General features: G+C 40.5%; 1 protein-coding gene across 2 annotated transcripts; it reads right to left on the bottom strand.

Moving 5' to 3' along the window:
- Positions 1 to 618: 618 nt before the first annotated feature.
- On the bottom strand, positions 619 to 16,164 carry Faslg (Fas ligand). Of its 2 annotated transcripts, XM_005071339.4 has the most exons (6): positions 14,380 to 16,155; positions 13,571 to 13,616; positions 9,402 to 9,458; positions 6,132 to 7,521; positions 3,056 to 3,067; positions 619 to 1,731 (listed from the first exon to the last, which is right to left on the bottom strand). In XM_005071339.4, the coding sequence occupies exons 1-4, from the start codon at positions 14,719 to 14,721 to the stop codon at positions 7,127 to 7,129; spliced, it is 840 nt and encodes a 279-aa protein (XP_005071396.1). In that variant the 5' UTR covers positions 14,722 to 16,155; the 3' UTR covers positions 619 to 1,731; positions 3,056 to 3,067; positions 6,132 to 7,126. The 2 variants fall into 2 exon arrangements, with proteins under 2 accessions (XP_005071396.1, XP_012969756.1); XM_013114302.3 differs by lacking the exons at positions 619 to 1,731; positions 3,056 to 3,067; positions 6,132 to 7,521; positions 13,571 to 13,616 and having other exon boundaries at positions 9,405 to 9,458; positions 14,380 to 16,164.
- Between the last annotated feature and the right edge of the window lie 567 nt (positions 16,165 to 16,731).

Below are 16,731 nucleotides of genomic sequence, written 5' to 3'. Positions count from 1 at the left end.
TTCTCTATCAATAATTGACAACTTCTAGAACTTTGCCAACCCAAAAATATATGCACATTTTCTTCTACAGATTAAAAGTGGAATAAGAACAGTGTTGGGCTGGAGTGGATGAAGTATGAAGTCTAAAAGAAATGAACCCCGAAGACCTCCATGCTCACAGAAGCCTTGGAACCCCCAAGAAATGGCTGTTGTCTCATTTGCAATGGTTCTTGTCTTGCATGCCTTACATATTTGGACACTTTAAAAGTTGATAGCATCGAGGGTGTCTCTTACCAAAACTTCACATAGTCTTTGAAGTGGTTCACCCACAGAAAGTGGGGCTGCAATATGAGAAAGAAGTTCTAATCCCTCTATGACAAGCTGTAGTGGAAAAGGGGGATTCCCTTGGCAATTCTCATCTCCTGGCATGATTCCAGGTTTAATGAGGAGGGCAACTACAATCAAGGATAGCACTAAGCTTAAATGTTCTGTTTCTCCAACTAAATGTTTAAATATCATCTTTTAAAATTTTATTTTAGACTAAAAAGACACAGTCATCAGGATAGCAAATTATGTCTGTAAGAAAATGAATGCAACTGTAAGTTATCAAGTTAGGCAAAATAAACCAGACTCAGGAAGTCAAATGGAAAGTACAGTGTTTTATTTCAGATTGAGAACATAGACTTAAGTATATGTACCTATTCATGACAAGAAAACAGGGAAAGGGGACCAGTAGGAAAGGAGATAGAGGAACAAGGGAATGTAGCTGGAAATTAATATGAGTAAAATACATGATATGGATGTATGAGTATGTTGTGAGTCCCATTACTTTGAATGCTAATTAAAACATGGCTAATCATACTAGACTTTGTACATAATGGGTAGAGAATATATTCAGTATCTCAACCAGCATATATAAGGAGTCTGAAATGAACCAGTTGCTTTTATGTGTATAACAACTATAAACTAAGTTTTGCTCTTTTTTTCTGAGACAGAGTTTCTCTGTGTAGCTTTGTAGACCAGGCTGGCCTCAACCTCACAGAGATCTGCCTGCCTCTGCCTCCTGAGAGCTGGGATTAAAAGTGTGCACCACGACCACCCATATAAACTAATATTTAAAGACTATGGCTAATATAAAATTGTATTCTTTTACTTTCATACTTCTAAAGATATTTTCCTTTCTGTTGTTCACACAGGTAATTTTTACAGTTGATTATATTTTTCTACATGGATCTTATGGAAAGATTTAAAGAACAAGAAATCTTAATTTTCGCTGTGCATGTGTTTATAAATACATGGTGTGTGTGTGTGTGTGTGATATGTGTGTAGGCACATATGTCATACCACATGTGTGGAGGTCAGAAGACAACTTTGTGGAACCAGTTTTTTCTTCCCACCTTACATGGTTTCTGTGGATTAACCTCAGGAGACTAGTTTTTGCTAGGCAAGTACCTTTGCCTGCTGAGCCATCTCACCTACCCAGCAAACAAATATAAAATCAACTCTCACTCTTATGCACACACACACACACACACACACACACACACACACACGTCACCTCACCAAAATAGACATCAAAATAAACAAGTAAAGGGCTAATAAGACCAAAAATGCCCAAACAAAGCAAAAGGAGAAAAAAGCCCACAGAAATACCATTGATCTTATTTGATGTTGTCCAACTACTCCCGGGCTTTGCCCTGAAGTATGCTTTATTTGAGATTCCATTGGAGAAGTTTGATTTTTAGTCTAGTCCTGCAAAAAATAAATAAAGTAAATCCATTCATGAAGGCTCTGCTTTTGTGACCTAGTCACATCCTAGTAGGTAGGTACCACATCCCCAAACTATCACTTCAAAGATCAAGTTTCCAACATATGAGCCTATATTACACTAGAATAAAATATAACAACTTCTCTGTTTGGAGTGCTCTGCCCTAGATATCTGGGTGTCTTGCTTTCCCTATTTTCAATAACCATTTTTCCATCATTCTCTGCCATTACCTTACCCAATTTTCTTCATAACACTTACAACCACATGACATTAAATATTAGTGTTTTCTTCTGGAGAACAGGAACTCATGAAGCCCAAACTGACCTCAAACATGCAATCTTCCTCCTTCAGTCTCCTAAGTGTAGGAATAACAGGCATGTACCTATACATTTTTTATTATTTTTATTGCCTGTTTTCCACTTTGTCTTTAAAATGAACTCCACAAAGAACTCTATTATTGAATTCTCTAGGAAAGTTTATCCTATATGGCAGACATTTTAAAAAAAGACACTTGGTAACTTCCAGCAAGATGTACCCATTTGTTTTGTAGTGGCACATCTGTTATAGATGTAACAAACAACTCTTCAACTGAATTTGAGACTTGATCCATAGGAGGGAAGCCATTCAAGGTACTACAAACCTAGTCAAAGAACACTCACTGGGTGGGGGAAGGAATCATAGACCCTAGCAGGAGAAATTGGATGTTATGATTTAGCTAAGTTTTCATAGCAGAAAACTCTTGTAAATATCCGTTTCATACCCATAGACAAATGTTTCTCTTATCCTTAATCACTGAATCTTTTTTTTGCAACGAATGGTGATGAATTTGCAATGAATGGTGATGAATTAAGAGACTCATGTACACAAAGTGCTGGAAACAAGTGATGGATGAGTGCTGGGCCCTAAACAAGACATTTATAGCATTCTCTTAAGACTCAGAACACTATGAAAGAGGGACTAGGAAGAGTGCAAAGGCCAGAAGATCGAGAGAAAGGGTGCAAAATGTTATAATCTGGGTAAGACAAAGTCATTTTAATCATGGATGTACAATAGATGTTTGCACTGGGACTGCACAAGACTAGGGCTATTAACAAAAGTGAAACACAGATAGAGGAGTGTCTCATAGGTGCCTGCCCTTCACTGATAAACTGTTTGCTACTAACAGACTCATGGAGAGAGACAGTAAATGCCTTCATTTATGTGCCCACTTGTGATCCAACCAAGCTCAAATAGATCAAATCTAATTGTTTATATAGATGACCTGGGTTAAACTAAATGAATCACAAAACAAAACCAAAAATCACATACCTTATAAAGGCACTGGCAGGAGGTAAAGGAGATTGGGAGGAAATAAGAAAGAGGATAGGGAGAAAGTATTCAGTCAGTATACATTATATACTTGTATGAAATTTTCAAAGAACAACATTAGTCAGCAAAAACATTAAAAAGCACTTGAAGAATAAATGAATATCATATGCTTACTGTAAATACCAGAACTTTGAGTGTCTGCTCGAGGATATATTTGTGAGTTTGAAAATGTTGACCTCTAATACTCAATTTCACATGTAGCCTATATTGTGTATTCTCTCCCTCTCCCTCTTCCTCCCTTCCTCCCTCCCTCCCTCCCTCCCTCCCTCCCTCCCTCCCTCCCTCCGTCTCTGTCTCTCTCCGTCTCTGTCTCTCTCTGTCTCTGTCTCTCTCTCTGTCTCTCTCTCTGTCTCTCTCTCCATTACTCTAAGTCTTCAGTAAACTTTGTCTACACATATGTTGTAGGGATGCTTGGGAGGCAATAAATTACTCTACTTTGGGAGTGACAAGTGCCCTGGGAGAGCATCCACAGCTAGAACTCATGAGAGTTGTAATGGGCACTGCCCTTGACAGTCTAGAAAATGTAAAGATTAGAGCTCTTATAGAACGGGAGCATGAGGCTCATGTCATTCTGTAGAATTAGAAGAAAGGGTGACCCCACAGGATGAAAGTTGCATTGCCTTATTCTGAAGATGCATTTTCATAAGTGTGGAGAACTGTGTCACATTTTGGCATATCTGGGGGCAGAGGTGTGTTGCTGGAGTTTCTTTCCTGCCAGATCCTGCTGCCACTTCAGGCCCAAATAAACACATGGATGTTATATTAAGTATAAAATTGTTGGCCACTGGCTAGGGCTTCTTACTGGCTATTTCTGTCTTAATTATTAACCCATTTATATTAAACTAAGTATTTCCACGTGGTCTTGGTGTACCAAAGAATGCCCAAACCTGTTACTACTTTCACAGCTACATGGCATCTCTCTGCCTACCTTTCCCAGAATTTTCCTCGTCTCCTAGTCCCACCTATTTTTCTGCCTCTATTGGCCAAACAGTGTTTTACTCATCAACCAATAAGAGAAACATATGTACAGAAGGATATCCCCCATCAGAGGTGAACAGATCAGCATTGAGAAGATACTCTGCTGCTTCCTAAGTGAACTGTAAGAACAAATGCCTGCTTAGTCATCTACATGGCCAAGTCTGGTGGTGTTCCAGGTGAACCCTAAAGGTCTCTGACAACTACCAAAGACTGTGCCACTTCTAGCTGGACTCATTGCTGAGCACAAATACCATAAATGATGTGTCCTGCCTCCTGTTTTCTAGGTTACTTGTGACCTCTCATGTTAGGTAAGAAAAAGAGCACCTGAAATAGAACTTCTACCCAGCCATCTTTAAATATATATAATTTCACTCATGGCCTCTCTACTTTTTTTGATAAAGACTAGGGAATGTCTAAGCCTTAGCCCATGAAGGCAAGCATCTACTTTGGTTTTGAGGGGCGAGGCTTCCCCCTCCATTTCTCTCTTCTGAAAGTACCTCAGAATAGATACTCTTCTGATGATGGCCACAGGAAAGCTCTTTCCTGTTAGTCTGTGGTAAGTCAAAACCTACTTCAGAGAACACAAAGCCACCAGTCTGAGGGGCTAAGAAAAGAATGGGTGTTGTGTGCTGTTAGATGTTAGAAAAGAAAACCTCAAACCATTGAACTAGAAGTGACTTTTCTATGTAGATCTGTACTGAACTTTGTCTTTAATCATCCTTCTTTAAGAAACAATGGGAGATCCTGTTTTAAATGAATACATTCAAAATATTTTGTTTTCAACATTAATTGTATTTTAAGCTAAAGAAAAACAATCCAGGTTTCTAAAGGTATTGTTAGCATCTTTTCACTGGAACTAATACTATACTTGATCTTCACCAAAAGGCTAAGAATCAGAATACTTAAAATGTGGTGAGCTATTAATACAACCCCAAAGGCACTCTGGAGATATAGATATGAGAGCAGCTAGACTGCTAGATTTTAACATCCACCAATCTCAAGGTGCCTGTGCCTCCATACTTACTTCTTCTTGGCTCTAGTATGGTTGTCTAGAAATGCTCATTGACAAAGAAAATAAAAATATCCAGAAAATGTCCCATGATCATTGGAACAGGCATCTTTGATGACTGAGTCCAAAATATAAGGAAAAACATAAAGGGGATTTCATTACAATGGCTATAAAGACAAATCTACAACCAAAAGACCAAATACCTCCCAGACATTCTCCTTGAAAGAACCCACCCACTCAAAGCAGATGTCAGACAGAAGAGCCTGAAGATGAGAAGTTGATATTTTTCCAACCTGAGACTTTGGTTTTGCCCCTCGATTTATTCAGGAAACATTTACCAACTCTTTTGAATGACAGCTTGGGTTCTGCTGACTTGGCACTTTCCCTTGTCCTTCCCCTATTTAATTTCTGGAAATGTCGGGTACCTAATAATATCTTTCTTGTATATAGTGTTGGTGGTTGCAGTGTGTTTCAGTTTTCTTTTTAACTTTTCCTCCCATCTGTGACTTCAAACCCCCCTTGGATAATCTATTACACATAAATATTAAAGAGGCTGCACATATATTATACATATATCAACTCTTTTCTGCACATCAGAGAGCAAGTGATCTACCAGACTGCAAAGTGAGCTAAGAACACAGACAAAGATCAACTCCAGGCTTTTTACCACAAAGAATGAAACTTTTCCACTTTGCCATGTCTTTACCCCCAAAGAAGATGAGTTGCAATCAAATATGTGGAAATTTGGGTCAGCTTAACATTAGCCACAATGTTGGTAAACAAAAGTCAGGGTAGCCGGGCGGTGGTGGTGCACGCCTTTAATCCCAGCACTCGGAGGCAGAGGCAGGCGGATCTCTGTGAGTTCAAGGCCTGGCTGGACTGATAGCCTCCAAAACAATACAGAGGAACCCTGTCTCATAAAAACCAAAAAAAAAAATTCAGGGTAATGTGAGGTCCAGAGGAGAGCAGCTAGAGAGAAAATAAGAGAAACGATGAAGATGGGAGAATTTTCCACATAGTTCTACTCACCCTTGCAAATCTTTCTCAGAATGCTCCAAAGTCATAACGAATGAAGAAACCATGGAGAAAAGAAACAACAAGCACATCTCACATCTCACTGATTTCCAAATACTGTAACCTTAATACTTTTCTATATTCTACAATATAATGTTTATTTGTCTTTTCTTCACTAAGATGCACAAAATATATAAATACTAGTTCTATTAAAGGAAAACAGCATCAGAAGCTGATAATAAAAGATTTTTGAAGACTATTAGAGTTTATTGCCAAGAAACATTCAGATATCTACCATCAAATGTAACACATATGTTTCTAATATGTACTTCATAATGCACACGTTCTATTTATACGATTCTCTAGAATCTGTCTGTCTGCTCTCTCATACATACAAACACACAGACACCATTGCACTGGAGATACACATGCTGTATAGGGAATGATTTGTGCCTCAAACATCCCTCTTAGTTCTCTGTTAGCATCAAAGGTTGGCTCAGAAAACACCAGTTAAAAGTAAAGATGCTGCCAATGAGACATTGGCCTCTTCCAGTCTCTAGCTTATCAGTCAAACATGGCCCTCTTTCTCATCCCTTGTATATTTAGATCATAACTATGTGTCTAAAAGATGGCCTCTTCTGAGGTAGCGAGTAGACCCACCCTGAAAGGTGAGTTGAAAAGTGTCCTCTTCAATGGCTAAAATGTTCTTGGCCATTTGACATCAGATAGCTCCTTCTCTGTGCCTCTGCATCATCACATGGCAGCCCAAAGCTTTATTTCCTCGGCCACAGTCCTCCTTCCATCTGGCTCACAATGGAGGCATTAAGGACTACTTCATGGACTTCTGGGAAATGAAGGAAAGTTGACCGGCTGAACCTTGTGATCACGAGGTCTTTGTGGCTTACGTTGTCTCAATTAATCTCAATTGGTCTTAAAAAGACTCTCACTGAAGACAATATTCCCAATACCCATAAAAGGGAATAATGAATAATTCTAAAGTGTTTTTTCTTTTAAAGCTTATATAAGCCGAAAAAGGTCTTAGATTCCTCAAAATTAATCAGAGAGAGTCGAGATACATTGACATATAAACGGTCAGCACTGGTAAGATTGAATACTGCCCCCAGATAGCTGCTGTGGGCCCACATCTGGCCAGTAGCACAGTAGTTCAATTTCTTCTCCTCCATTAGCACCATATCCCCAAGATACTTAGAGTTCCTCATGTAGACCTTGTGACTTAGGGGCTGATTGTTGCAAGAATGATCCCGGAAGTATACTTTGGAATATACAAAGTACAGCCCAGAGTCATTGATCACAAGGCCACCTTTCTTATACTTCACTCCAGAGATCAGAGCAGTTCCATATATGTCTTCCCACTCCAGAAGGACAGACCTTGAGCTGGGGTTGCCTGTAATAAACCAGAGAGGAACTTTCAACCAGAAGGTCTTACACATCTGATGGGCTAAGATTCCAAGGGAAAACTTTGGGCCCTTCCTTAACAAAAGCTCTATCCAGAATGACAGCTAATGAGGGGTCAAAGCATGGTCCATCCCAGAGTTTCTTCAACACCTTTGTCAAATTGTCCATCCCAATTTAATCATCCATGTGATTGGAATGAATTTAGTGTGTGCCTCTGATCAATCTCAGAGAAAACTATTAGGATAATTTCAGTTCTCTGGAATAAACATTTTATGATCTAAACTAGTACTAACACTGCTGAGCTTGGGGACCCCTCCATAAAGAGAATGATCTCTGGAGTTCTACATCTGGACAAAAATCTCATGATTATGTGGTTAACTTCCTTGTTTCCTTTGGATTCCTTAGCCTCTGATTTTGAACTAATCCCCTTCCATTTTGTTCACACAGCATTATGTACCTACTACACATAGCAAGTGCTTAATAAGTGTTTGTGGACCCAGATGATGACAGGAGCCATGGTACACCTCTTCTGGTGATATATACCTACATTTTAAATGTTTATATTTCTAATGGAGTTGCCCATGCCATATTATACTAAACAATTTGTTCACTTTATAATCATAGGCTGAAAGCCCACAAATGAATGCCAGGACTATCTCTTCTTACTCAAAACAGTACATCACTCACCCTCAGATACTCCTCTTATGTCACAAGTCCCCTTGTGGATTTTGGAATGGCTGAAAAGAGTGTACATTTTTTTAAAAAGTAATCTCTCTTGGTTCATCTAATAAACCAAGGGATTCCTTGAGAGTGGAGATAATTGCTCTTTATGTTTCTGCCACAGGACTGTCAGCCTGGTAGACTCCTTTCTCTCCGTTTGCATTTCCTCGTGCTGTGGTCACATCAAATATAACACATGTCACAAGTACTCTTACTTTCTCCTATGTGTACTTTAACCTCTGAGGCCAGCTAGAATGACAGACCATAGCAGTTGAACCCCACCACATGGAGAGGCAAGGGAAAACTTAGGCAGATTCCATTAACAGCCCTGTACCTGAGACTGCCACATCCTTCACGGGAAGCACCAGCAATGCCAACTCCTGAGGTGTGACAAATACACACCACCTTCCCAGTGTTGGTGTCACACTCCCTTCAATTTAAGGCAGTCATCTCCTCCTCTAGGGAAAATGATGGCTGGGGCTCTTGTGCCAACCTGACATGTCCTTAACAGAGGCCACCAAGAGGTCGAGGCAAGGGAGCAGTCAGAATTCTACACACTTCAGACAGGGATTTATGACCACTCCACCCCGAAGTCATCCTCTCCAGCTGGCCATCATCTACAGGAGAGACTTGTGTACTGAGTTAGAGTTTGTGAGCTCCAGAGACAAAGGAGAGTATCCTCAGGGTCTAATTTATCTATCCCAGACAGGTGTGTGCATGTGTGCGCATGCACGCTGTCATATAACATGTATGGCTAAAATAATCATTTCCAATCATGAAGGAAATGCAACAGAAAGTTTCTATCCCTCTCATCAGTTTTATGTACATCCTCTTTACTGTCTGTGCTTTGAAACTGGCTGCAGCTGTTGCTCCCATCTCCCTTCATATCTGTGTGGCACCTGGTTTCTGTATCATCTGTCCAGATGTTAGAGTTTTGAGGTCAGCTCCATCTTCAAGAGTGCACATTTTATGACCAAGATCAAGCCATACACAACTCTATAGCATTAAAATTGTTGGGTTAGTCTCATGAGATCCTAGAGATTTGAGTGGTAAATACAATTGTCAATAATACTTTCCAAGAGCTTATTACAATGGAAACTGAGCAGTTGGTCCATATTTTTCCCAGTCCCAGTCCTTCCAGACACAAACCTGTTAAATGGGCCACACACCTTGGCTCTTGTTTTTCAGAGGGTTGACTCGGGTGGACTGCATCATAGAGAGACAAAAGACATGTGAGAATTATTATGATAGATGTCAACCACTATCTTGATTGGGACTCTAAATCCCACTATTTAACTATATTTTCAGAGCACAGGGGGAAATATTCTAGTACAGACTTATCAAGAAAATCTAAACTGTAGGACTCATGAGAGTCTGTAATTCAAAAACAGTTTAAAAAGACAAGACAGGTAAAGACAGATGTATACATAAATTATATTATGACAAAACATAATGAATACAAATTTCTCTGCACAAAGCAGCCATTTCATTTACTCCATTTAGAACTTGCCTTGCTCTCTTCGTTGCCCCAATTATAATTGGCAAAAAGACGTTAGCTGACTGACTGACTATAATGGTGGATACAATGGACTCCTCAGGCTGACTGTAAATTCATGGTCTGTACACCCTGATTCTGCTGACTGGTAGACTACTGATTCATGTCCTGGGCATGAATCTACAATCTATTCCCACGTTGATAATATTAAGACCTCCTCACCAATCACGAGGCTGTCCACAATTTTACTCCATCATGTCGCCTTAGCCTGAGTTCCTCTATACATGGTATCAGTCTTACTCTCCCTATGCCATCCCACCAAACACTTGCACACAGCATGGGTCCTATGACCTGATTATGCCCCCTTCTTCCCTGATCCTGGGCTTTTACTCATTCTGTCTGGAACACCTTCCAGATGAGATCTCTGTGTTAAATTCCCATCAATTCTGGGGCTGGAGAGATGACTCAGTAGTTAAGAGCACTGGCTGCTCTTCCAGAGATCCTGAGTTCCATTCCCAGCAACCACATGGTGATTCACAACCATCTGTAATGAGATCTGGTGCTCTCTTCTGGTATGGATGAAAACAAAGCACTCATATACATAAAATAAATAAACAAATAAATACTTTAAAATTCCTATCAATTCTCTAGTAACCATCTTACATTGCTCCTCCTTTGGGAAATCCTTCCACACATTTTGTCAAATATGACCCTTCACTCTTCAAAGCCTAAGATCCCTCTGTCTCTTGTGTCTCTTGATAGTTCTGGCTCCTCCTTGCTGGGGCAACTGTCATAACTACCTTTACTTCTTTCTTGTCCAGGAAAATAGCAGCTCTCTGGAATAAGCACTTTATGATCTAAACTAGTACTAACATTGCCAGGCTTTGGAATCCTGACTAGTCTTTCCCTAGTGTCATTTTACTATATAGTTAAGTAACAAGAGTGTTTAGCCTTGTTTAGCATAGCATCAGTAAATTAAATTGAAGTCATTAAAACTGACAATATCTTTTCAAATAAACACTATTTCTCTAACTTCAAATATCTCAGTTAAGGTAAAACTTTAGTACTGCGCTTCATGAATTCAGCTAACTAATACACTTATAGGAGAGTGCTTGTCCACCTTAGGCTTGGGACTAGACTATAAAACACACACAGGTTGTGAAAATATCCCTGTCTACTGAGAACATTATCTAAAGAATCATGACCTCTCTGGCACCTACAACAACCCTTCTTGAAGGAAGTGTGAGGGAAGAGGATAGGCAAGACTGGACCTCTTACACACCACAAACCACCAGAGCAGATGGCCTGGCATTCTGCCATGTACTAACAGGAAATAGAGCAGAGAACCACATGTTGCTTAGCTTTATATTTCTCATAGAGCCTAGTACAACGTTACTCTCATAAAATATACTCCTATAAATATCTGCTGGATAGGTCCTAGAAATATCTAGAAATACAAAGGAAGTCTTTTTCCTGCCCCAGGCTCTTTGCATGTGCAACCTGGAATGTCCTCCCTGCTCTATGACCCATACATGCAACTCTTCTCTTTGAGTGGCTTATGATAGCTTCCATGTGCATCAGCATAGACAACCTTATAAAGAACTTTCCCAGACCACTCTATTTTGGATCACTTTTAATACTATTTGGGATCGTATTGTTGGCTTGTTTTTGTTCATCTTCTCCAATGTGCTATAAGATCCATGAGAGCAAGCACCCATCTTTATCTCTCTTGTTCTCAAACACCAACCGAGACTCAGCCTCAGTCACAGGTTATCTAAAAACCTTGTATATAAATTAAACATCCAATTATCTAACCACGGAGAAGGTAGAAAGAAGAAATCGGGCTGACTAGATGGCTGGGGAACTTGCTGCCAAGCCTGAGGACTGAATTTGATCCCTGGAATCCACAGGTAGAAGGAGAGAGCCAATCCCCCCAAGTTGTTCTCTGACCTCCACACACAAGCTATGGCAATACATATGCACATGTGTATGTAAACACATAATAAGATAAATAAATTATTTGAAAAAGTATTTTAAATGGAAGAAAGAAATCTATGATAACTATAGTATCTTCCAGAAAAAAAATCACTTTCTCTATTGGTTTGTTCTTTTCTTAGAAGTTAAAAACATGCATACCTACTTCATAATGAGTATTAAACTAAAAATAGCCTTTGACAACTTGTCTATTTACCTAACAATATAAAGTGCACAATTATTCATGGCATTAAAAGTCCACTAGGTGGTTCTCTTAGATGCTTTGGTGCCATTCATAATCTCCTATTCTGAGGGTTAGGTTTCTTTCAAATTGTTTTATAAGAAACTGATGAATAGGACTGGAGACATGACTCAGAGGTTAGGAGCACTAGCTGCTCTTCCAGAGGACCTGAGTTCAATTCCCAGCATCCACATGGCAGCTCACAACTGTCTGTAGCTCCAGTTCCAGGGGATCTGACACCCTCACATAGATATGCATGTAAAATACCAATGAATATAAAATAAAAATAAATAAATATTTAAAAAATAAAAAGCCAGATAGTGGTGGTGCACACATGAAAGAAAGAAGGAAAGAAAGGAGGGAGGGAGGGAGGGAAAAGAAAAAAAGTGAAGTGAGAAAGGAAAGAAAGAGAAAGAGACGAACACTATATATGTACATTTTTTATATCTCCAGCTATTTTCTTAAGAGAATCTTTTAGTGGTGAGATTACAAGGCAGACTAACCAGAGCACATCATGGTGGCCCCTACAAGAGTTTATATTCTCAGGCAGGAGTTGATTGGTCACTTTCTGAGTATGGAACCCGCTCTCCTTAATGGATGATCACTGTTGTCTGTTGCCTTTCAGTTTTCTTCAAAGTTAGTAAGATAAAACTGCCCTGTTGCTTCTGCAAAGGCAACTGCTTTGCATCCTTTCAGGGCCATTATTGAGAGGTGGGAGTTTCTCTGTGAGTCAGAAAGCTCTATAGGTAACAAGGCATAAGGGGACTGTTCTCCTGGACCCAGATTCATACCAGAAGGCTTGGGCATTGCACCTAATTGGTCTGGTATTTTGTATCTCTCCTGAAAAATGGAAAATAGATCACTTTCTCCTAAGTTCTTTTCCAATTCAAAAGAAATATAAGCTTCATGAATATGAGTCTAAGACGTATAAAACAGATCCTTACATTGCTGTTAAATCTCCTGAAACCATGCCCTGAGATTTTATGTTCATACTGGTCATCTTTCTCTTAGCCTGGATCTGATATGTGTGTGTGGGGGGGTGTTTTATCATCAAACTCATCAAAGGCATCTTAAGTCCTCTGTGGGAAAGGTGTACAGTCCTGTGGACAATGGCTAAAGTCTTCCCCAAAGGTGTTACAATTTCAGAAGAAACACATTAATGAAAACAATGGGTTTACTTCTTAAAACTGTTGTTGTATCTTACAAGATATTTTTAAAATGTATCTTCATTCTTGAGTAGTCGCTTTTAGTTTAAAAGGAGAGGGCATCCCCAGAAACATTTGTTTCTGCCTCTACTCCCCTTCTGTCCTGAGGAGTCACGGCCACCACCATGTGACATACCCAGGGCAGGGACAAAGGGAAAGGTCCAGGGCTGTTTGTGTGTCTCTTTCAAAAGTCAAACCCAAATTCAGTTGAGGTATGTGCAGTGTTCATTCAGATACATGGCTATTGAGCAATAAACTTCATCCAATATTTTTTGTAGTTCCCCAGACTCTTGCGAAGGAATGGTAAGCCCAAGAATGGGAAGACTCCCAGGAATCCTCCCAACTCTGTTCAGTGTTGAGGACCACTTTGGGGAATTCAAAAGACACATATAAAAGTACTTACATATTTGCTTTTCAGAAGATGATACTTTAAGGCTTTGGTTGGTGAGCTAATGAAAGAGAAAGAGTAATACAATAAATGTGGAGTTATTTAAGCCAAGCAGGCAGAAAAATCCCATCAGTCCCTAGAAAAAGAACTCAGATACTTCGGATCCTGGCCCGACTTAGACTTGAGTCACACAACACTATTTGGAGTAGTACTAAGACTTCCAAGTCTTTTCAATAGATTTAGTCTACACTTCAAAGCAAGATCCAAAATTGATTTTTTTCTTGAATCACTAAATATGACGCTATAAGAAGCTCACCACACTCTTGACAACTGAGAAAGAAATAATTATTTGCCTCAGATTCTCTAAAGATAGAAAATATTTTCTTTTACCAGTGGTTCTCAACATTCCTAATGCTGTGAACTTCTAATACAATTCCTCATGTTGTAGTAATCCTCCAACCATAAAATTATTTCATTGTTACTTCATTGCGTAATTTTTGATACTGTTATGAACCATAATGTAAATATCTAATATTCAGGATATCTGATATGCAAACCCTATGAAAGAGTCATCCAACTGCCCTGAGGGGTCACGACCCACATGTTGAGAACCACTGTCTTTGAGGGAATGGGCAAGTCTCTCCAACTGTGGAGTAGAAATACTATACCAACCCTTTCCTAAAACGGAGGGGATTAAAATTATCTTTACCATTAAAACAAACAAATAAAACCCCCAAATCACTGCAAACAACACCATGGCCCATGTGCAGGGTCGTGTTGTACTCAGGGACTTGGAGCCGTATTGATCCCCACGCCAGGCTTACCTCACGTAGTTCTGCCAGCTCCTTCTGCAGATGGAAGAGCTGATACATTCCTAACCCCAATCCAACCAAAGCCGCCAGAACCATGAAAAATACCACCGGTAGCCATTGATCTATGCTGTGGTCCTTCCTCTTCTTTAGAGGGGGCATTGGCAGCAGTGGGGGTGGTGGTGGTTGTGATGGAGGTGGTATTGGTGGTGGAGGTGGTGGTGGTCTCCTTTGGTCTGGCCTTCCAGGCACAGAGGATGAACAGGAAAAAACTGACCCTGGAGGAGCCCAAGGAGAAGTGGCATTGTTGTCCACCCAAAAAATTTGGGGGCATGCGTAATCCCCAGGCTGCTGCATGCCACCCTGCTCAGCGTAAGAGTTTTCTTCTCACAGTCTTGCGGAGACTCTTGAAGTGTGGAGAACAGGACTCCTGAAGCCGACTGTTCCAGAGAAGGTAAGTGCTGCGTTCTCTTTATGAAGTTTCCACAGTCAAGGGAAACACCCTCTCTCTTTGCTTCTTTGTGAGACAGGCACTCACTTTGCATCCGAAGCTGAGAAGCCTCAAAAAGCTCTCAGCAACCCCAGGAAGTTTCCGCCCACAAATTTCTGACGAAAGTCTTCGAAATTCCAATTGGCGTTTCTGTGCTGCCTGAGAAGGTTGAGAAGTGCCTGCCTGAGGTCCGGTTCAGCAAGTCAGCACTGGATTCACCTTGAGAACATTAGCTGTTCTCTAGCTGCAGGGAATGAACTGTGTGGCGTTTTGGAGCTGATGCTCAGGAGGAAAACCACAGTTTGACAACAGAAGCTATCTCCACATCTTAGCTTTTGCATGGGGAATTTAATCCTCTGCTGCTGTTCCTTCCCTCAACCGAATACTACCTACCATAGCCTTGCAGGTCACCATCATTTCATAGTTGAGAGGGTAAAACCTGCCCCACCCATTCCACAGATTAGATCAGAGGTTGCAAACCACCGGCCCATGTGTCCTGTGGTACCACAAGATTGCTTTCCTATCAACGGTGTTTTTCCTTCCATTAATTGCTCACTTTCAAAACTGGGATCGCACACATTAAAACTACATACTTCTATTCTAAACAGTGGAATACTAGACACCCCTAGCTGTCTCTGGACATCAGTCGTCTGCCACCAGGAATGAGCCTCAGGTGGTCCAGGCTGACCCATTGTGCCTCCTATCCCATTTCCCCTGAGAAGTGGCTTTCCAAGTCTCTGTAATCATCTATCATTGTAATCCCTGTTATGGTCACCAGATGAAACTTCAGGCACCCAATTTATAAGAGTCTGGGATAAACAACAAATAAATTTTATGCCATGTGTGCCTTATACATCACACAAAACATGCTAAAACTTTATTCAACAATTACAGCAAAATCAACTACATGTCTTATGCCCTTCTAAAACTGCCTGGGTTGACTTCACTCTCTGACCACACACAAAGCATTATGTCTAATAACTTCTAAGAACTCAGCTTCCATTCCCATCACTTTTCCATATAAGCCATATAAATCTGCCTTTTTGGGCAAGCTCTGTATGTTCTAACTATTTGTAGTTTTATCTCATGTTTTGGGGTTTCTGAGATGATCATCCTGCCTCTCTCACTCATGCCAAACCTACTCCTAAAGAGTCATTTTCCTGCTGCTGTCACCCTGTCTCACCCCAGCTGCAAATCCAATCTCTTTTTCCTGTGGTCACTCTTCCAGCAAACTCATGATTCCAGTCGTCCATGCCTGTCTTATTTTTTTTCACCTAGACACAGTTCTGATTTTTCCCTCATTCACTATTCCCATGACTGTTGGCCCTGGTTGGTCTCTCCTTGCTTTCCTACCTCAGACTCCCAGTGTTTTTCAGTAATCATCATTTTGTCCTTCAACGTCTCTCTTTGCCCTTCTTCTTTTAATCCTTTATTTTTTATTTTGATAGAGGAATCAGATGCCCATGCCTGCTTAACCCCTACTGCCCTCGGATCACAGGGAGAGGAGAGGAGTGCCTGGTTGAAAGAGACAAGAGAGAAACTTTTGGAAACTGGTTTGGAGTTTGGTGGTGCTATCCAGCATTATATCCCAATAAGATGGAGAAAGAAGAAACACCTCTGTGAACAGTCATGGGGACCCATCACAGTGGTACCAAAACCTTATTAATGAAAAGAAATTTTCATTCAAAGTAGAACTTAGCACTGTGGCTGCTGAAGGAAAAACTAATGAAGAGCCACCAGGCTGGTGGCCCCACATGCTGGAACCTCAAGCTGACTTCTGTCAGTCTCCTACTCCTATAACCCCAGGGAATCTGCAGGAAAAATGACTCAGTAGACTACGGAGGTCTACTGGAGATGACTCAGCAGCAGCGAGCAGA

Source organism: Mesocricetus auratus, unplaced genomic scaffold (genome assembly GCF_017639785.1).
Source record: "Mesocricetus auratus isolate SY011 unplaced genomic scaffold, BCM_Maur_2.0 Super-Scaffold_100676, whole genome shotgun sequence".
NCBI classification, from domain to species: Eukaryota; Metazoa; Chordata; class Mammalia; order Rodentia; family Cricetidae; genus Mesocricetus; species Mesocricetus auratus.
The sequence above is the reverse complement of the archived record's forward strand: the minus strand, read 5'-3'. Positions and strand labels throughout refer to the sequence as shown.